General features: G+C 46.5%; 2 protein-coding genes across 5 annotated transcripts in view; one reads left to right on the top strand and one right to left on the bottom strand.

The window, feature by feature from the left end:
* CCDC9B (coiled-coil domain containing 9B) overlaps positions 1–661 on the bottom strand; it is a 58,042-nt gene extending 57,381 nt beyond the window's left edge. For both annotated transcript variants that reach the window (XM_064425640.1, XM_064425641.1), the window contains exon 1: positions 428–661. The gene's annotated coding sequence lies outside the window, so the exon portion shown is untranslated. The remainder of the gene's footprint in view (positions 1–427) is intronic.
* Positions 662–784: 123 nt separating this feature from the next.
* On the top strand, positions 785–19,755 carry LOC135303614 (isovaleryl-CoA dehydrogenase, mitochondrial). 3 transcript variants are annotated; one of them, XM_064425643.1, is made up of 19 exons: positions 785–914; positions 1,853–1,985; positions 2,130–2,186; positions 2,395–2,482; positions 3,514–3,634; positions 3,947–3,999; positions 4,127–4,201; positions 4,743–4,870; positions 8,234–8,318; positions 9,562–9,613; positions 12,202–12,371; positions 13,698–13,791; positions 14,051–14,187; positions 14,708–14,804; positions 15,870–15,963; positions 17,098–17,179; positions 17,647–17,751; positions 18,382–18,454; positions 18,567–19,755. In XM_064425643.1, exons 1-19 carry the CDS (start codon positions 851–853, stop codon positions 18,698–18,700), a joined length of 1,842 nt encoding a protein of 613 aa, XP_064281713.1. In that variant the 5' UTR covers positions 785–850; the 3' UTR covers positions 18,701–19,755. The 3 variants fall into 3 exon arrangements, with proteins under 3 accessions (XP_064281713.1, XP_064281715.1, XP_064281714.1); XM_064425645.1 differs by lacking the exons at positions 785–914; positions 1,853–1,985; positions 2,130–2,186; ... (2 more) ...; positions 3,947–3,999; positions 4,127–4,201 and having other exon boundaries at positions 8,229–8,318; XM_064425644.1 differs by lacking the exons at positions 785–914; positions 1,853–1,985; positions 2,130–2,186; ... (3 more) ...; positions 4,127–4,201; positions 4,743–4,870 and adding an exon at positions 5,194–5,341 and having other exon boundaries at positions 8,229–8,318.
* Positions 19,756–21,202: the final 1,447 nt, after the last annotated feature.

Genomic DNA, 21,202 nt, shown 5'->3' with positions numbered 1-21,202 from the left:
CAATATCTTTTCCAAAGGGAAGTATACATCTTTAAAATGCTTATTCTTCTGACATCCATGTGCTGTGGGAGACAGACAGCAACTCCCTGATATCCATTAGGGACATGGATTTTTAAAGCTAATACCAGGGTTTGAAACATGTCAAACATGTCAGTTGTGTGGTTCTGTATTTTTCATGTTTCAGTTTTGGGGTTTTATCCTGAAATTATTATCGTGAATGTTCAGGTGGGTATTTAGGCAGCCAAAGCCACCCTGAGGCCGGAACTGCAGCATCCTCCTCAAAAAGCTGCTCCCCTTTGGTATCAGGAGAGACTGCCCACGCATCAAGAAAACCATATTAGCAAACACTGCAAAAATCTTTAAGTCGGGAAAGACTTTATACATATGCCTCATTTCACCTTGCGGCACTAGAGGACAATGTTAGTACCTTACACACCAGCAGCACCGGCACCCTCACAGCTTTTGACTCCTACACTCCGGACAGACGGCCACAAACCACTTGATCTTCACGCCTCGAGTGCCCGACCCACAGCGTGAGGCAGTTAGGGGCAGTGGGGAGCAGTGAAGGAAGGAAAGAAGGAGGGAACGAAGGAAGGAAAGAAGGAAGGGCGCTCCGCCTTTCCCCTGAGGGCTGGAGCCTCGCGCGCAGCCGTTGCCCCGTAATGGCGGCCAACGGCTCCCCTGAGGGACGGGGCGCGCGAGCCAGGAGCGGCGCGAGCGAGGAGCGGCGCAGGCGCCCGCGCCCTCATTCCCCACCCGCGCTGCCCGCGCCGCGCCCCCGCGCATGCGCGGGCCCGCCCAACCGTCCCGGCGCGGCGCGGTTTGAAGTCGTGAGGGGAGCGCGGCCGCCATGGACGGGCGGCTCTCCCGCATCCCCGTGCACTCCCGGTTCCATCGCCCCGAGCCGTCCGCAGGTGAGTGCGGGGCACGGACGGGCACCTGGGGGGCACGGCTGGCACGGCTGGCGGGGTTCGGCCCAGGGGTGCCGGCGTTAGGGAGCTCCATCGCTGCCTGGCTACGTGGTGGCTGTTCCAAAATCTAATTAGAAGTTTTATTCCGCTGTTCGGTCCCTGTTTAGGACTTAGGTTAACGCTCAGCCTGCTGTGTGTACCCTCCACCGGCTGAAGGCAGCGGCCTTTTGATGCGAAAGATGCTTCATTCACAGTCTCTTACTTTTCTAAATCTTTTAATGCTGCTTACAGCACTTTACAGCATTTTATAAAAGGGAAGCACCCAGGATTAGCATTAAAAACACGGGAGCTGGGCTGTATCGGCGGAAACTGCGCGTTGCTCTTTTGTGAATGTGTTCATGGATGTGTCATTTGAAAAATACTTAACCTGAGGGAGAAAAAGCAACTTCCTAAACCCACTGAGTGAACAAAGCTTTATATACTTAAACAGTTGTCATTTAAGAGAAATAAACTCGACATAACAAGCTAGTCTTCTATGTTATTTTAGTAGCTATTCACTCGTAGCAAAATATGGAGGTCTCTTAACAGAGTTTCATGTGGGCTGTGTTTGTTTTGCTTTCAGTATTAAACAACAACCTTGTGGCATGATGTCTGCTTGCTGTTGAGACCTTCTTTATTGTGTATTGTCATTTCAAACTCTCATTAGTGCTACCCTGGTGATTGTATTTTAACACTATCTACACCTGACCTATTTGTGGCTTGTTCTGGACCCTTGGTCCCGGGTAAAACTTGAGGACTGCTCTTAGTTACTTAGTTACTTCTACTTTGAAGTCTCCATTCTAGCTAGATATAACTGCTTTACCTCAAATTAAAGGCTTAAGAGGCCTTAAAGGAGGTTACTTCTAGTCTGTGGTGTTTTCACAGTTGTCTTTTCCTTGCAGAATTGCAAATGAATTTTCCTTCAAAGAGAAAATGTGTCAGCAAAACATCAGAGCCAGAGCTCAGCGTGGTTCCCAATCTTCACTTTGCCTCAAACGTTCCAGCAGACAGTGTCTTGAAGCCAGCAAACCAAGGGTAAATCAAAGCAGAATATTGATGGATTTATTTGGCAGATGTCCTAAAGATGGCTCATTTTGTACATTTTGTCAAACTAGCAGGCTTGGTGATCTGCAAGAACATAGTAGTCTTCTAGTAATTGTATTCTATCTCTCTTTTAAGGCTGCCTAAGTTTGACAAGAAAGTGGAGCCAGTTTCAAAGAAGACAGTGGCCAGACGGTATGTGCCTCCATCTCTGTTAGCTGTCCTTGTGCTGTGCTGCTCTCCTGTGATGAGCTCTCACCCACGTGCAGCTTTCTTGCCAGGTTTGCTAATTAAATCTGTTGGTCAGAAACAAAAGCAAACGCTTAAAAAAGGGCAAAGGGAGATTAGGAGGTGAGCAACACTGGTATTTTTGCCCCTGAGTCTTTGCTCTTTAACTCCACAGCCCTCTCAGCAGATACCAACTAGAAGCAGAGCTGAAAACCAAGAATCAGTTGGTGGAAACACTCAAACAACAACTAGCAAGAAGAGAGGTAAGGATAGGAGAGAAAAATAAGTAATTGAGTAATATCTGTATTCTTATCCATACAGGGTCATGTTAAGGATTGTGGTTTTTTCCCTTGTCTTCATCAGAATGTCTTTGTATTCTTCTGCGAGTTGTTTTCCCATCTGCTCATCTCTGGGGAGGCCAAACTGGGAATGTTTTGTCTGGTTCTGGGCTCCTGGTACAAAAGAGATATGGATGTACTGGACAGAGGCCAAGAAAGAGCCACAGAGATAGTTAAGGGACTGGAAGAAAAGCTGACAGAGCTTGGTACTGGTCAGGGACTTCTGTTTCAAACAGATCTGATTTTTTGGAATCGGGTTTAGAGTCAGAATTGGCACTTTTATTCCCTGGCTCTCAGAGATGTCCCTAGGACATGCTTAGTGCCACTTCTGTCATGTACAGGAGGCCCACCTGTAAAATCTCAGTTATTTTCCAGTTCTCAATCTGTGGGATGATCATTCCTCTCATCTCACAGCTTGATTTTCTTAAGAGCCTCTGAGACATTTCCTATGAAATGTTCCCAAAGCTTCTGACACTATCAGCCAGATCACCCTAATCCACATGCTTATTGATCCTCTTGGAGAATTGCATTCAGCTTGGGAGGTTGATCAGCTTATCCAATTGCCTGCTAATATCTGGACTGTGCAGGGAATAATGCTGTGGCTTAAAGACATAAGACACCCTTTTCTTCACAATGTTTATATGCTCCTCAGTGCGTGCATTGCTTACATAAAGGAGAGGGAGCACAAGAAAATATAGAGTTGTCTAAAAGGAATTCGTCCATGATCAAATTTTTCTAGTAATTGCTCTGGTGTGTGGATGTAATAAATGTATTAATCCTGCCAAAAAGCAGGAGCAAGGACCTGCAACAGCCTCGTTTGCTGTGGTGGTAGAGACAGGAGGCAGGGTCTGATTCTTGGTGCCAAGTGCAGTGTTGTGAAGTTGTTACTGTCAGTATTACTAAGGGGAAGAAAATCTCCTTGGGAACTTGTCTCACTCACAACCTGTGTTAACCAGGGCACCCTTAAGTTAAGGGAGTTAAAGAAGGAGAACGAGAGCCTGGTCCATGAAGTTGAGAAGCTCAAGGAAATTCAGGAGACCTGCATGATGATTTTAGAAAGCAGAAACATCAATCCTGGTAAGGAGTTTGCACTTTGCTTACATCCTGGTACTCCTCCTCCACAATGTTTTTTGGGTTTTTTTTCTTCTGTTGTGACTGTTCATAAGAAATTTGGTCTGTGCTTCCTTTTTTAAGGAATACTGCTGGAATTCCAGGGTTTGGGGGAATTTTTTGTGGCTTAAGAGAAAGAACTGCTTCCTGTAGTAGCTCCTGGCCTGGATAAACTAACTTAGTATTTCTTGCTGTAGAAAGTAACTTTGAAAAGCTGTTTGCTCTCAGAGTTATGTGTATATTAGAGGTTCTCTAATGCACCTCCTGAATTACTTACAGGTAGCCACATGGAGGAGGAAAAAGAGATGCGTGCTTGCCGGGAAAAGACAACAGTAAGAAAAGCTTGAAATGGGCTCTGGGGGGTCTGTGTGCCCCCACCCTTCCCTCCTGATGCTGAAACAGCTGGGACTCACACTTATTTGCATCATATTAAAAGTCATTTTCCTTTTGACTCTTCAGATGCTAACTAAGAAGGCCACAGAAGAATTGATGCTATTTTGTCACAGAGCTGCAAAAGAGAAGGAGATGCTTGAGGTAGGACTGGCTCAACCAGGCAGGGAGCACCAGGCACTCAGGGAGGTTATTTTGCTCCTCCCAGTTCTCCTTTCCTCCACATGAGCCAGATGAAAACCTGCAGTACTCCTCTTTTAATAGAAACACATTTGTTGATGAAACTTACTCCCTTTTTAAATACAGGGATCCACCAGTCTGGTTGTTATTCTGGAAGGCAGAGCATTCAATTTAAATTGGAAACTGTTGCAGAGCAGTGACCCTGGGTAATCTCTGGGAAAACTAAGTGTGCAAGCACAAGTGGCTTCAGTAATTACCAAAATACAGACCAAAATAGTCATTAAATTTCAGTTGAACAGTTCTTGATAAAAAGCTCAAGAGCTAAAATATAATTGTTACAGGAGACTTCCTAAATCTTGGCCATAGATTTCCACAAGTAACCAAGGCAAAAGAAATCCCAAACTTAACTTAGTTTAGGAGGAAGAGCTCAGATGCTTTAGGACTTGGCTTTTCTGTTCCTTGCTCTGGTGTTAGTAAAACGTGGTGTGCACTGACTTCTCCACAGACAGCCATGGCCAAGTGGAGATCAGCACAAGAGGAGAACCAGCATGCCCTGGAGAAGCACTCCGACTTCCAAGCTCAACTTAAGGAATGGAAAACCATGCTTGAAGGGCTGGAGAAGCTCCTGGCAATGTGAGGCACGAGGATGGACTGGGATTTTTGCCGTTTCGCCCCTAGCTCAGTGGCCCCTGCTTGTCAAGCCCAGTTCCTGTGTTTGGCGATCCAAAGGCCGAGCTGGTGGCTGCTCCCCGGCGGGGTAGGGACGGGCGGGGGGCTGAGGCAGCAGCGATGGCCGGTCAGCCTCGTGTCGGGCGTTCGCCGCTCTTCTCCGCTGTCCGTTGTTCGTGGGTTTAGTTCATTAAAGGTGCTCAAGGACGTGCGCTCAGCCGCGCCGGGGGGCGGGCGGCGGGGCGGGGCGGGCGCGGCGGGGCCGGGCCGCGCCTGCGCGCGGCGCTGCGGCGGGGAGCGGCCATGGCGGCGGCGGCGCTGGGGCGCGCGGCGGGCGGGGCGCGGCGCTGGCGGGCGCTGGCGGTGCCGCGGCGCGGCGGCGCGGGGCTGGCGGTGGACGACACGGTGAACGGGCTGAGCGCCGAGCAGCGCCAGGTACGGCCGGGCCGCGCCGAGCCGAGCCGCGCGCGGGGGTGTGGCGGGGCGGGCGGGCGCCGATTGGCCGCGGCAGGGGCGGGCCGCCCAATCCCCGCGGGGGCGCGGCGGCACCGGACACGCGGCCCGCGACAGCGACCGGCCCGGCCCGGCCCGCGGCCTCGCCACGGAGCGCCGCAATGCCTGGGGGAACGGGCCGGCCTCCGCCTTGGGCCTGCTGGATAGGCGATACTCGTCAGAAACGTGATCGTCAAAAGAGCACCTGGCGGGGCCGCGGCACATCCTCCCGAAAGAAGGGTTGCAGCTCTCCCAGCTTGTTCTCCTGCCCAGTAGGGCGCTTAAAGATTTAGGATAATTCCTGGAATTCATTGTAGGTTACGGCTTTCCTGCAAGGGGACACGCAGGGGCAGCACATCTCTGTTCTGGTGACTAGTGACAGGAACCCAGGGAAGGGCAAGAGCTGGGTCGGGGGAGGTTGAGGCTGGGTATTGGGAGAAGACTTTCTCCAGACAGTGGTCAGGCACTGGAACAGCTCCCCAGGGAATCATCACAGCCCTAAAGCTACCAGAGCTCAAGGAGGATTTGGACAGTGCTCTCAGGCACAGGGTGAGATTGTTGGGGTTTCTGTGCAGGACTGGGAGTTGGACTTTTTATCAAAAAACCTCTGAAAATGCTGGGAAAAATAAGACTTTTACCCTGTCTTTAGTGTTAGTGAGTGTGGCATTAGTTTATTCTTGACCAAGAGGTGTTTGTGTGGCTGACAAAGTTCTGACCTCCATGCCGACCCAAGACACAAAACTTTTTCACTTACACATTTTTAGCAAACAAATTAAAGCTTGTTGGTTCTAAGTTGCATCATTCTCTTTATTAATTAGTGTTTTTTCCTCTATTGGTTATTGATTTCTCACTCTTCATGCTAATCTGGCCCACTTTCTGTAGTCCTTTTATCATTTTTTTCTCAAATGGGAAGTTTCCAGCTTTCTAGGCTTCAGTCTCGTCTGTGTCTTCTGGTTAATCCAACATGTCTTCGAAGGGTCATAAATTTAAGATTCCAATTAATTTTAAGATCCCATGTGTCCAATCTTCAACTCCCTCAGGCTTTGTTTATTGGAGCTTCTCAGGATTAGTTTTAGCAAACTTAAGGTTTCAGTGATTTAATGATCAAAGTATCAATAAGTGTCTGTGAAAAAGAAACTTAACTGGCTGCAGGTGGACATGCTTACAGTTAATTAACACAGCTAATGAAACATTAGTTAGGAAAGTTACATCATCTGCAACAGACTGATGATCCTTGTGGGTCCCTTCCAGCTCGGAATGTTCTATGATCCTTAGCTTTGCTGTGTTCTTGTGTGTGCAGCAGCAGCCAAGCACTGACCATTCCAGATGTATTCCCTTCTGCCCCAGGGCTTGCAGTGAAGGGCAGTGTCTGCCCAGGGCTGTTCCACACAGGCTCCTGCCACTGAAACACTGGAGCTACAGCCTCACTTTGAGACAATTCTGATAGTGCAAGCATAGGGATGTGCAAAATAAACTTACTTGTTCTTCTTTGTTGCTGCAGAATTATTCCTTGCCGTGTTTATGTTCATGGCCTTATCAGCTCAAACTGACATTTCTTTGTACTTCTATATACAGAAGACATAAAAGAAGGTGTAAAATGTTCCTCTTATTCCTATCTGTCTGATGGAAAAGGTAAAAAGAAAAAACCCATCAGAAAAAATCTTCAGCAGTATTACTGAAACTGAATTTGAAACAATATAACTGTTATAAACAAGCTTAGGGTATCAGGGCTCCCTGTCTGAGTCCATCCTCAATCTCTAATTGATTAAGACTTTTTTTTATTATGGTTTTAAGCTTGTCTTAATTTATTTTAAGCTCTTTGCTCAAGTGCAAGGCAGTTAGCTTTGTCACAGTGGAAAATATCTAATGTCTTTTGGGGTTCTTTTTAGGTTTATAAATCTAGCAATGGGGAGAAAGCTTATTTGCTAGTACTGGAATCCAGGGTCTGTGTGACTGGAAATTTGACATATCTTCTCAGTTGTAAAAAAGAGGATGCTTAGGTTTTGGGGGTCACAGACAAATAGAGGAGTGTGGACATATTTTGGTTTGTTCTTCCTGCCCTTTATAAAGATTCTGGTTTAACAGCTCAGGGTTTCAGTCTCTAAAACTGTTGCTTCATCAGAATTAATGTGTGTGACTAAAGAAACAAAAAGAAAAAAAAAAGCAAAAACTCTACCATAAGATCAGGACCAAGTTTTTAAATGTTAAAAGCATTTAAGATACTGTGTATATTTTATGAGTATGCTTATAGACTTCTGTAGCATATGTGTAAGAGTATAAAATCTAGAAAAATATCTTGGGATTTTAGCACTTGGATCAATGAACATTCCTGGCTCTATCAAATTTCCCCACTGTAGAAGGTAATAAGGTAGGTAATGTAGTTCTAGTTTGACACACTAACACATTTTAATTAGTATCCCTGCTTATTGCAGGCACCTGCACACAATCAAGTGATGCTGTAAGCAGCTATGAGATGGGGTTAGCACATTATAAACTCAGTTCATCAGCTTCCAAAGTTCCCTGCCCAAAAATGTGCCTGAAACCCCAGTGCAGGCAGGAGTTCAGGAGCACTCCCTCATGTCTGGGTACAATTAAGGTTAAATGCTGAGAGGGACTAAAGTACATGAGGTCCTTTTTAAAAGACTAAAGCAATGACCCTCTTATGTGGTATTTCAGCCAGTAACCTGAACCATGGATTTCCTTATGGTCTTGTGCTTCTGGGTCTGGGATGCTGGAGTGGCCTGGTGGGGGAATGTTGGCAGGACCAAGGGAAGATGACAACATATTGCTGAGATATAATGGATGTGTTTTTCCCCCCCTCTTTTCCCAGCTTAGACAGACCATGACAAAGTTCTGCCAAGAGCATTTGGCTCCAAAGGCCCAACAGATTGACCAGGAAAATGAATTCAAAGGCATGCGGGCAAGTATTTCATGTGTGGTTCTGAAAGCCCTCTGGGCTTTGATCTCTGCATTAGTCCAGACAGTCCCAAGCCACACCACAGGAACACGTGCATTAACTTTTCAAACTTAAAAGCCACAGAGAAAACCTTTTTTTGATTTCCTGTTTTAGCATTTGTTACCAACTTTCAGCAACCTGGGACAATACCCAGTGATAATATTCATAATAAAGATGGATAATGGTCTCCTTTGGATTCTTATCATGGGATTCCTGCCTGTCTGTTCTGATTCCTTCCCCAACGTGTGCTTTGTATACTCCTGACTCAGTCCCTTTCTTGGACATGAATTTCCTCTTCAGATTTGCTGTGAAAACATTGTGTACAAATGCTGAAACTTGCCTTTCTAATAAACCAAACAAATCCTGTGCCACAGGGTGCTTTGATTGATGGAAATGAGAGATCTGACTATTGGTTTTTATAAGCTCCACAAGACTCAAAAAGCTCTAAACATCTGCCAGCATTACCTAGAGCTGTGATGTTGACATTTCCAGGGATGTATGTGTAGCTTTGAAGTGAAGTGTGTAAATTTAGCCTGGCATTCCAGATGTCATCCAGAGCTATTGTATGATACTTTTTGAAGTCTCTGATTATTATTGCCGGACACCAGGGCCACGTGAGGAGCACTCACCTCTGTGTCCATCACATAGCAGAGGAAAGGAGCAGTAGGGAGATGCCCCACCAGGACACGTGTGGGCCTCCTTGGTTACAACATCCTTTGCTACTGCATTTTGTCATGGCTGTAGCATTCCCATTGTTTTAATCTCCCCCTAGGATGCTTCACTTAGTTGCCAGCTCCTGTTTTACTGGAAGAGTTTTAAAGTGCCATCTCATAGCTTCATATTTCCAGGGTTTTGGTAATGCATAGTTTATACTATTACACAAAAATTTTCATTGGAGTGGGCAAAAAGTTAAATCTTAGGAGGTGTCTTTCCAGAATTAAATTTGGCATTTGAATTTTCACTGAATTCCACAAACTCCTCCCATGTGTAGCATAACTAGTGTCCTTAAATCTGTGTGGTTTCTCAGTTTCAAGGATGGAGCTGCACTGCGGGAGGAACAGGAATTAGGGTTGTATTTGCTTCATTCTCATGATATCTTGCAGATAAATGGATGTGTCCAGTGATCTGCCTGGGGGAACTTGTTATGCTGATGCCCAGACTGCCACTGCCAATCAGTTTGGGCTGATTGCTTGTTCTGTATTCATAGGACTTTTGGAAGAAACTTGGAGAATTAGGAGTTCTGGGAATCACAGCCCCTGGTAAGTCTCTTCTGGTCTTTTGCCTTCTGATGGGTGATTCTTCAAACAAATGAGAGACTACTTAAACTCTCACTTTCCAGTTTACAACAGCCTTGTCTGTGATGTGGCATCCATTTTGTCCTGTCTTTGTGTTTTAAAAAACTCTTTCCCAACTGTTTTTCTTCTTCTCTGACTTTGGATCCTTTTTCATTGTTAGACACAATGCCTTTCACAATTTAAAAGCACTGCTCAGAAATGGTTTCTCCAGATGTAACATATGTAGCTCAAACATATTTGTGCCTTTGTAATCTGAAGCAAGTTTTGAAGAATGAGAGCTAGAGATAAAAGTATCCCAGAACAAACATCCATCTATAATGGGAGAAGTTAAAGGGTCTAAAATAATGCCCTGAAAAGCTGTGATAACTAATGGGGAGTGACCACAGCCAACCAGTCGGAAAAAAATCAGGGCAAATCTTATTCAGCCTTGTGCAGGTTAGTGAAAAGTGTTGTGATGAGTGGTACAGATGAGTGTGATGGTGCTGAATGCACCAAGGCAGGGTAATGAGGAGAAGCCCTTAGTGGAGAAAAGCGGCTGATGGGGCCTTTCTTTCCCCATGGAAAAGTCTGTTTTCTAGATGTGGCTGTGCAAAGGCTCTGCAGAATCCAGCTGAATAGCAGTGTGTCAGAATAATGCCTCTGCCTCGCTTTCAGTGCTGAAAGACTCTGCATTTCTGCTTTCTCTCTCTCCTCTTCCCCATTTACTGCTGCTCCTGTTTTTCCTCACTCTTACCTTCTTTCTTCTTTGATGTTGTGCCTGAGGCTTACAGCAGTTTCCCACACTATAAATAAGCCATCCCCTCACAAGTCCTGTCCTTCTTGATTTCCTCAAAGGTTTACCTCTCAAACTCTCCTATGCCCAGGATTTTTCACTTTATTCTGGATTTCCGTGTTTCTTTATTGATGTTGGTTTTTTTGGAGGGATAGTGGGATTTAGGATCGTGTGGAATCTTAGGAGGGTGTACACAATTAAATGGCATGTTTGGGTGCCAGTGCATTAAGTCTATTAAGGGAACATTTTGAATAACAGTGCTGTTTGTTTTCTTCCTGAAACTAAGATAACTGTGGTGTTTGTAACTTTCTATTTGTTTTATAAAGTGCAAAGTGAAGAAATGTAAATATGTAGTTTCCATGGAACGATAATACAGGCATATCATATACAAAGAGTAGCTTTGAAAGCACAGCATCACTTGAAATCACACCATGGTTTGTGTTATATGAGGAGGTGTCTGGCAGGATCATTTTGCTGTTCCTCTTGCAGTGCAAAGCAATCCTAGATTTGTGCTGCTCACTGTTACCTCACCTTTCTTGAGGCAAAAGCACCAAACCCAACCATTATATAGGAATTAATAAAAAACTTTCTTGCTTTGGCATACATAAGAAATTTTTAAGCCCATCTTTTATCATACTGATAGCAAACCCCTAAACTTGGGTTTGTGGTAGGGAGAGATTTTAGAGAATAAAGGGCCCTGCAGATAAAAGCAGGAGGGACATGGGAGGAAAGGCTGTGTGTGATGGCAGTGGCTGTGGTGTTAATTTGAGGAATTTGGGACAGCAGCCCCTTGGAGCTGTGCCCTTTGGTCACTCTGAGCACAGAGATTTGCTCTTACCTTGTTGCTCTTGCTTGCAGCCTCCACACCGATGACGAGTAAGTGCTCCCAGTTTATCTCCCCAGCTGCTTCTTGGCATTCATGTCCTGTTGTAGGGCTTCTCTTAGCAGTACAACCACTTGCTTCCTACCTGGAGAACAAAGCTTTTAGGTTGGGAGGTGGCTGTGTGTGTGTGTATATAAATGTGTTTAGAGGCACATGTGTGTATATTTATGTAGGCTGTTGGCTCCTCAAGGCCATTACGCATTTCTCAGCCTTCTCTTTTTACCTTCTCACTCCCTGTTCTACTGTGTGATTTTAATCTTCACTATTAGTTTTAGGCTCAACTCCATGTGCCTAGCTGGGCTCCCAGTGCTGCTCGGTCTTGCTTCATCCTCTCTTGAAATCTGTGTGCTTGTCACTGACAAATTACACTTATGGACCATTCTTGTCTCAGCTGGCCACTCATCAAAATTCTGCTGTCCCGCATATTTGTAGGCTTAGAAAAGTTCTTAGTGCCACATTTTTGAGCAGTTTGAGAATTCCTCACTTGTTTAGGGGCAAACATACATGGATTTTACAAACCTTGCCTGTGTCCTTTGTTCTCACCTTAAGGAGGTTGCAACTTGGTGATTTAATCGTTGTGATAATACTAAGGTTAATAAGAAGGGCTCATTATTACTCAATGTCAGTAGCATGTTCAAGATGTGTCCTTGTGCATGTTCTACATATAAACTATGTTATACAGTTATGGATTATGCTGAAGACAAAATATCCCTGTGACTTTAAGACGAGAAAAATGAAATTCAGAGAGGATGGGGAAAGCCAGAAGTGCCCAGCTCAGGGATGGCAACAGTCAAACCCAGAAACATTCTCAGAGTCTTGGATTTCATTGGAGACTGAGCCCAGCCCTGGGATCTTGTGCACCTGGTGGGTAACATGAGCTTTTTCCTCTCTTCCCAGCGGAATATGGTGGATCTGCCCTGGGATACCTGGACCACGTGCTGGTGATGGAGGAGATCTCGCGTGCCTCAGCGTCCGTGGGGCTCAGCTACGGGGCCCACTCCAACCTGTGCATCAACCAGCTCGTGCGCAACGGCAACGAGGCCCAGAAGCACAAGTACCTGCCCAAGGTAGGTGGCTGGAGGAGGGGCAACACTGGAAAGCATTTGGGTCCTGGCTGCAAAGATGACATCCTAAGCACCAGTAGATTTCAGTGACCAAACCTTTGGAAATACTGAACATGCCAAACTTGCCCGTCTGGAGCTGTGTTACTAAGGGAGATTTTGAGGTGGTACTGGAGAATATTCTTTCCAATTCCCAAATCACTCTGAGATCTCTGAATGAAAGTCACTGCTTTCCTATTTTATATTCTCCATTTCTCACTGCCCAACTGCTTGGTTTGGCTGTTAATTAACTACATGTGAAACTTCATCACTTGGGGCATTGGTGTTGCAACTCAGAAGTGCATTAATTAGATTTCTGTTTTTAAATGCATATAAAAACGATGAGCACATTGAATCCCAGCTACTGAGATTATCAGTGAAATTATCAGCACAAGAAACTTGATTTAAACAACGTGCAAAGTACAGCGTCACTTCCTCAAAGCACTGTGCAGCTTGTAAACGTGTAACCCCGAATTGTCCTCCTTCCTCAGGTGTATTTTCATGCTTCATTCTCTGCCTTTCAATGAGATGTGAAGTCACTTCAGCTCTGACTTGTTTTGGCTCCTGACAGAGCGCTTAAATGTGCTTAACTAGATTTGAGCACTTCATTGGGACTTCTGTAGCAATGCACTGATGGATTGAATTGGTTAAACACATCTTAAGCATTGAGTCTTCTTTTAAAAAAAAAAGTAGAGATCAAAAGGAAGAGAAGATGGATGGAAGTACACAGGGAGGGAAAAAAAAAGCAAGGAGAAAAGGGCAGGATGAAATAACAGTGAAGCAGAAGCAACAGCTCTGCCAGAGCCTGGTGTGAGCAGGCACAGGAGGAGGGTCCATCTGCTGTTGTGGGGTGAGTGTGGGGGGACTGGGCCAGGAGAACATTGCAGAGAACTTTCCCATCCCTTTTCACCCCCTCGTTGGCCTTTTGTGTTCACCAGCTCCTGTTTGTGTAAAAGGGCAGCAGAAAGCTCAGGCAGGAGCTGGGGACAGGCATATGGCTGCCTGCATGGTTCCTTGGCACCTTCCTCATGTGTTGTGCAAGCAGGGCTGTGCTTGTGTGGCTCAGACAGAGCTGAGTCACCCTTCTCATCCCTCTGGGACTTGGTTCTGTTCCTTCGCGCAGCGCAAGGGAGCTCCTTGCTCAGGCTGTGCCGGGAGCAGCAGCTCTTGTTTGAGTTCTTGCAGAGAACAGTGACTGTGGAGGTTTGGTGCAGGAAAACAAGCCAGGAGGCTAAAGAGGGAACACAATGCTGCTGGTCTTCATCTTTTGCTAATATTTGTCCTTTCTTCCAGCTAATCAGCGGGGAGCACATTGGAGCCTTAGCCATGAGCGAGCCAAATGCTGGCTCTGATGTTGTGTCTATGAAGCTGAAAGCAGACAAGAAAGGTAAAGCCTGTCCTGTGCTGCCCAGGGAGGTGGTGAAGAAACACATGAACACATCCCTGGAGGTGTTCAAAGAATATTTGGCCATGGCACTCATGCTCTGGTCTGGTTCACAAGATGGTGATGGATCAAAGGTTGGAGTCAATGATCTTGGAGGTCTTTTCCAACCTAAGTGATTCTGGGAAGCCTGTTAGGGAATAAATAGAGTGGGAATACCAGTGTTGCTGTCATGAGCTAACAGATTTCATCTCCTGGCTTCCAGGAGACTTCTTTGTTTTGAATGGGAACAAATTCTGGATCACCAACGGGCCGGATGCGGACGTTCTCATCGTCTACGCTAAAACTGACATGAACGCTGTCCCGGCCTCCCAAGGCATAACCGCCTTCATCGTGGAGAGGGTAGGCTCAGTCATGCCCACAGGGGTTTAAAGCAGAATCCTTCATCTCAACTGCCTCATTTGGAAGTCAGCTGGTTTTCTTTCCATATCTGCCAGCCTCTTCCTCAAAGACAAACTACTTTCAGCCTTTCGGGCAGGAAAGGAGCATTTAATAAAACAAAATCTGACTAAACCTTCTGATGGACGTAACTTCATTATTAGAACAGTTCAGTTACTGGCAGAGCTTCCATCCCTTGCTGTAGGAGAGCCTGTGTTGGCAGCTGTCCAAATAACTTATTTATTTGCTGTTTATGTGCATTAAAAAATGGGTGCACAGGGTTCATATGTGTGTGTTTCTGTGTCCATCTGCTTTCTCTGCATTTGCACTTAGACCTGGTCTTGTTCATAGGTCACTTTATCTCCCTCCTGCCACCCTACACATGTTCCTGTGGTCAGGGCAATTTCACAGATCGCTCATGATTTTTTTTTAAGTCTGTTGGAACTGAGACATGAAGTGTATTTTTCCTGCCTTGACTTTGCAGGGAATGCCAGGTTTCAGGACAGCCCAGAAGCTGGATAAGCTGGGAATGAGAGGGTCTAATACCTGTGAATTGATCTTTGAAGACTGCAAGGTCCCCGGTGAGTTGGGTTCAAATCATGGTGGTTTCCTGTGTTCTTGATCTGATAAATTGGATCACTAATTACATGCATGTTCAGCCTGTGACCTGGAGGGCTTTGCAGATGCTTATCTCCTCTCTGGCAGCCTCTGAGGGAGCTGATGGAAAAGTGCAATCTGCTGGATTGCAGGGAGGGAGCAGTCGTTTGTCAGGTCACTGCTCTTTCACCCTCATGGACCTAGTTCTTAACCACTGCTCCTCCAAAGCCTTGCTGAAGCTTCCCAAGAAACTTGTTTCCATTAGTGCTCCTGTCTTGTATGGAGGCGAGCTACTTTGCCCTAAAGGTTTTTTCACTGGAGGCTTTCCAACAGGCTTTTGTAACATTTCTGAGTTCTTTTGGGGCCAGGGCCTGAAAATGGACATCCTTTCCCCTGTTAATTAGTACAACGGAGGACTCTCTAATAGCAGCATTTGTTATTCCAGTGGCAATTTTTGTTGATAGAAAAATTCCAGCCTTTCTAGAGCAAATGGAGAAGATGTCTTATCATAAAAACCCTGATTGCACATTTGCAGAGCAAGGAGCTCTCCTGCTCCCCATATACACTTTCAAAAGCTAAAGTGAAAGAGCTTCAGCTGAAACCTAACATTTCTAACTGTGTTGGATCCCTCCACCCTGAAATCATAAAGGCCAGTGCCCCGGTGCTCTAATCATGTCCCAGGAGTCATCCACAGGGAACAGCATGTTCTTGTGGAAAGAGGATGATGACATGGAGAAGCACATCACTGCAGTGTTGGAAGTTACTGCACTTGGCACTCTGGCTATTAATGCTCCTGCTAATTTTTGGCTTTGGAAGCTGAAACAGTTTTTTCCAGGAATTTTTTCAGGCTATTCAGTATTTTCCATAGAATCCCAGGATGATTTGGGCTGGAAGGAACCTTAAGCTCATCCAGTCCCACCCCCTGCCGTGGGCAGAGACACCTTCCACTGGCCCAGGTTGCTCCAAAGCCCCAGTGAACACAGGCCCTCAATGAGCAGCTTGTCTGAGTTTTGCACATAAATAAATCACTTCTCCTTTGCTCTTTGCAGCTGAAAATGTCTTGGGGACACTGAGCAAAGGAGTCTATGTTCTAATGAGTGGATTGGACCTGGAGAGGCTCGTGCTGTCCGGGGGTCCCCTGGGGTAAGGGATTGTCATCTTTTGTAGGTTGTAAGGCCAGAAGGGTCCTCGGTGATCACCAAGGTGGGTGGGGATCCCTGGGGGCCTGCAGCTCTTGGTAGGATGGATCCTGGATGGAGAACTGGGGTACTGGGGCAGCAGAAGAGAAGAGGCTGGATCAGATGTGGGAAGGAAACAAGGTGCAAGGAGATCCTGTGGCTGTTGGGTGTCCCAGTCAAAACCAGCACAGAACTCCAGCACCAGCACAACTGCTTGACTGGATGCTCCTGAAGGTCCTCAGGGCCCTCTCAGCAGCCACTGCTCACTCAAATGTGCTCTGCCTCATCCTTGAGCTCTCAGCTCCTCATGCAGTGGTTTTCCAATTTGAAAGCATCTCTGTGGAGCCCCCTGTGACAGGCAAGGGATAAGAGAAGCAATGCCAGAAGGAATGTTTGCAAATCTGCCTGCCAGTGTCTACTGACCCTCCAGAGCAGGCTTTGGAAATTATCAGTCTTGATAAAAAAATTTCCAGAGATACAAATCTGCTTCAGTCCCCAGTTGCTGGCTTGTGTTTCCCTGTGTTATTACTCAGGGAATAACCAGCTCATTTGTGTTACCAATTCCTTAGAATCTAACACACTATCCAGAGACTCACAAACTGGTTTGTTCTTCATTTATTCAATCCTTAAGCTCCCCAGTAATTATTGGCACCCCACAGTCCTTTTGTCCTCCCGAGTGGTCTCTCTGGGCTGATCCTCTTGTGGAAAGATCAACTTCCACAAAGCATGAGGAGGATTTTTCCCCTCCTTGTTCTTACCTGTGGGGTTTTTTATGGTATTGGCTGATACTCCTTGAGTTGAGGGCCTCTGGAGCTAAGAGGAGCACAAACTATCCTCGCTGTGGTTGTGAGAAAGCTCCTCAAGTCTCAGTCTCCTGAATTAAAAGGTCAGACCTTCCCACAGGATGTCCCAAATGAGCACTGGGGAGAAATATGGCACCTTTGGATTTTATTCTTGGCCTTGCTTGAGTGGAGCTGTAGGAAGACAGCAAGATATCACTTCAGCTATGAGAACCTTTTTGCGTTGGGTAACATTTCTGAAGTTAAATCATTATTAATTAATATTTCTGCTGTTTCCCTTTTCCTTCTGCTCTTCTTAGGCTCATGCAAGCTGTTCTTGACCACGCAATTCCATACCTGCATGTCAGAGAAGCATTTGGACAGAAAATTGGTCACTTCCAGGTGAGGCAGAAAAGGAATTCGGACTTTTTATCCTCTTTTCTCTTTAAAACTGAGAAGACTGAGAGCTTTGTTGTGGTGGAGGCATTGCATGGAGAAGGTCACCTGCTGTTTATGCTGGGGCTGCATGATGTGATAATGAGCAGCTTGGGCTAGTGGAAGCTTCCTGCTCATGGCAAGGAGATGGAATTGGATGAACTTTAAGGTCCCTTCCAACTCAAGGAATCCTGGGATTCTGTGATGTGGTGAGAAGGTGGAAAGACCTCTGAGCCTGCTCCCCTGAGATCGCTGTTGGTGGGTGAGGGACTGTGGCTGATATCTATGGGTCTGTGACTTAACAGAACCTCCAGGTCCCTCATGTCTCCTGGGTCCATGTTTCCTCCCTTGTCTAGTTTCTCTCAGGTGTTTTGGGGCATGGCTGGTTCCCCTCACTCATGTTAATTAACATTCCTTTTCTTTGGGCCATGCAGCTCATGCAGGGCAAGATGGCAGATATGTACACACGGCTCATGGCCTGCCGGCAGTACGTCTACAATGTGGCCAAAGCCTGTGACCAGGGCCACTTCAACGCCAAGGTGAGCTCAGCTCCTACTTGAGCTGTGTGTCCTAGGGCAATTCCTCCAGTCCCAGAGCCTCAGCTGGGGGGAGCCTCTGTACAAGTCCCCACAGCCCTTTTTTTCACACCCAAAGTCCCTTTTTTTCACTCACAAATTAAAATCAAACCTCCTTTTACAAGGCAAAAAATTTAGCAGCAGGTGTAGGTGTTTATTGGAAGCCCAGACAGATGTCCTGATGGTTGTAAGGGCTGTAGCAGTTGCTAGAGGAGTTGTCACCTCCACATGTCACCACGCCTCTGTTAGAGGAGGATGTTGAGTGTTTAACAGTGGGAGCACAGATCTCTGCATCCCAAAGCAAATCATGTTGGCCTCCTGGGGGATTGATGGGCTTTTGTGAGAGAGCCATCTTCTTTGGTGCACTTTTTATTTTTTTCCTTCTTTTATCTTCACGTGGCCTTTACAGACCTGCTGTGAGTGTTCTGTAGTAACAGAGACACTGCTGGAGCTCCCTGTCCCTGTGCTTTGTGCTCAAGTAGTTCAGGCTTCTTAGCAGGTGTCTGTAGAGTGATAGCAGCGTGAGGGCAGCACAGGGACTGAAGATGGGCAGGTGACACCTTTCCTGACTGTCCCTTTGTGACTGTCCCATAGGACTGTGCCGGAGTGATCCTGTACTCAGCAGAGTGTGCGACGCAGGTGGCCCTGGATGGAATCCAGTGCCTGGGTGAGTCACTGACGGCTGGACAGAGCCAAGCACAGTGCAGGAACATTTCCCTCTGCTGTCTCACCCTGAAATCAGGGACAAGGAGTGACTTGTGGCTGTTTTTGTGTGGCAGGTGGGAACGGTTACATCAATGACTACCCCATGGGGCGCTTCCTGCGCGACGCCAAGCTCTACGAGATCGGGGCGGGCACCAGCGAGGTGCGCAGGCTCGTCATCGGCAGGGCCTTCAACGCCACCTTCAAGTAGCACTGCCAGTCCAGAGGCAGCACCATGACCACCACGAGGCCTTGACCGTGAGGCTGGAGCGCACAACTCGGCTTCTTCCTGCCTGCCATTCCAGCTTCGTCACTCTGCCTGCTCTGGGAACAGCTGCTGCTGGACTGGGCTTGGACAAAATGAATCAGAGGGTACATGGAAGAAGAAGTGTTTTTTCTCTTTTGTGATCATCCTGATTCATGGTGTTCATGAGCTGTTGATTCTCAGTTTTGCAAGGCAGACGTTCATCCCCCCCACCAGGCAGGCTGGCAAGGGGTGTGCAGCCACTCCTGCACCCAGGAAGTCAACCCAAACCCACCAAAATGGACAATGAGGGAACAACTTTGTTCTTACCAAAAAGCTCTGCGTGCCATTAAACAGTTAGAATTTACCATATTGCCATTTGAAGGTGAAACTTCCTGCTGTGACCTTCCAGTGGGATAAATACCTTCCATCCTGGGAACTCGACACCAACCACATTGTGGGGTTGCTGTCATGAACGCTTAAAGTCATCTGTGCACAAACAGCGTTTTAGGTGCTGATTCCTAAAACCTCCTTAAATCCCATGTGTGTTGCTTTGCAGAATTCCTTTCCTATTTGCAGCATTCTGGCTGTTTCTGGAGTTATTTGGGTGCAGGCCCAAGTCCTCGCTGTGCTGACTGCTCCCACCAGGTCATTCTCTCAGAGTTGTCACCATCCATCACTCTGGGGACAAGTTAACACATCAGAGCTGTGTTGTGACTTCTGTGAATGAAGCAGGCAGAAAGAGCTGACTTCTTTGGGGTTTGGTTCCCTCTGAAGGTTGTTGTTTTGGCCAAGCCTGTCCGCACACTCCAACTCTGGGCAGCTGAGCAATGTGTTTGTGAGTGATCTCAGTGCATCTTGTATCCAGCAAATGGGGGCTTTATCCAGCTTTTTAAAGGAAATTGCTCAGCATCCTGCCAGCCTTTAAGTGTGAATCACTAATTCAAATGAGCTGCTGGAAATGTGATTGAACATTAATTAAACAGTTGCCATGTAGGCAGCTCCCAGCAGTTTTAACAAAACTCACCTTCAACTGTGTGTATTTTTTTGGTTTTAGTTGACTCCTGTCTATACCAGGTGACAGTAGACTAACACAGAATTGTTAAATGTCACAGACTGAAGACAGTTCACTTTTCTGAATTGCCAGGTAGGTCACCAAGAGTTTATATAAGTCACAAAGAACCAGAAAGAGCTCCTGAAGTCCTGGTGGTAGCAGCACCTTCCTCCAAAGCTTCGTATTTATTCAGCCTCAGTGGGTGGCTGTCCCTCAGGAAGTGTCCCAGGGCTTAATTTTCAGCCTAAATCTCTGGATAGAAGGTGGACAGAGGTGCTTTGTCAGGAATATTTTGTTGAGCTGCATCTGAAAATGCTGTGGAAGTGAATCTTGAGGTGCACTTCATGCAGGAAATACTCAGTACATTGCTGTTCATGGAGGTAAGAATTTAGTTATGTGAGCAGACATTTATGTTTTGTCACAAAATTATCCCTGGATCGCTGTTAAGATCCATTCCTGCCAGAGGAACTTTTCTAGGGAGTGTCAGAGCCTTGACAGGATGGCGTGAGATTCAGATTGTTAAAAATAGGTTTTCTAAGGTGGAAGGAACCAGAGATTTTTAAACTTGTCCTTCAGCACTGGAGAGGTCTGGTTTTAATACACATAATAAACAATGCCTTCACTTTCCAGGCTGATCAGCACCTTGGAGTTGAAGGTAAAATGAATCAATATCTAACAAAACTTTGGACAGGGGCAGGGACAGATTCATAAATCCTCAGCAGGATTGTGTTATTCAAATCTCGCTGCCTTGGGAAGGGATGGGAGAGCTTTTTTGGGGAAAAGAGGGTTAATCTTTATACTGTACAAATAAAATAAGCTTTTGCTGTGGCCTGTGCTCTTGGGAGGGCCCAGCAGAGGGGAGATGCAGGCTCTGCTACCCACCAAAGCACATCCAGGCTGGCAGCAGCAGCAGATACGGTGTTGCTTTCCCTGCCTGTCCTCCTGTCTTCCCAACCACAGCTTTTCCCCATAATTCTAATTTAAAAGAAATACATTTACAGAGATCATGCAGCCTGTGCTTTAGCTCCTCTGGAGAGCAGCAGAGCTAACAGGGAAAACACAGGGGGCTGTGCTGCTGGATATCATCCGAATGGTTTCTGCTGTGGATATGTGATGAAAATTGTCCTGGCCTGACAGCCTTTGGCTGGTGGCAGGGCTGGATGTGCTGCATCTTCCCTGTTTTTCAAGATCCTTGCCATGTTTGGAGCTGGCTGGCCACTGAGCAGAGAAGGCATGGAGAGCAGTGGGGGGAATTATTCATGAAAATATGCAGTGGATTGACCCTGGCTGGATGCCAGGCACCCACCAAAGCTTATCACTGCCCTCCACAGCTGGACAGGGAGAGAGGATATAACAAAGGTTCATGGCTTGAGATAAGGATTGGAGAGATCCGTCACCCAAAACTGTCAGGCAAA

This window comes from Passer domesticus, chromosome 6 (genome assembly GCF_036417665.1).
Source record: "Passer domesticus isolate bPasDom1 chromosome 6, bPasDom1.hap1, whole genome shotgun sequence".
Taxonomy (NCBI): domain Eukaryota; kingdom Metazoa; phylum Chordata; class Aves; order Passeriformes; family Passeridae; genus Passer; species Passer domesticus.
Note: the sequence above shows the minus strand (reverse complement) of the source record. Positions and strands in the feature narration are given on the sequence as shown.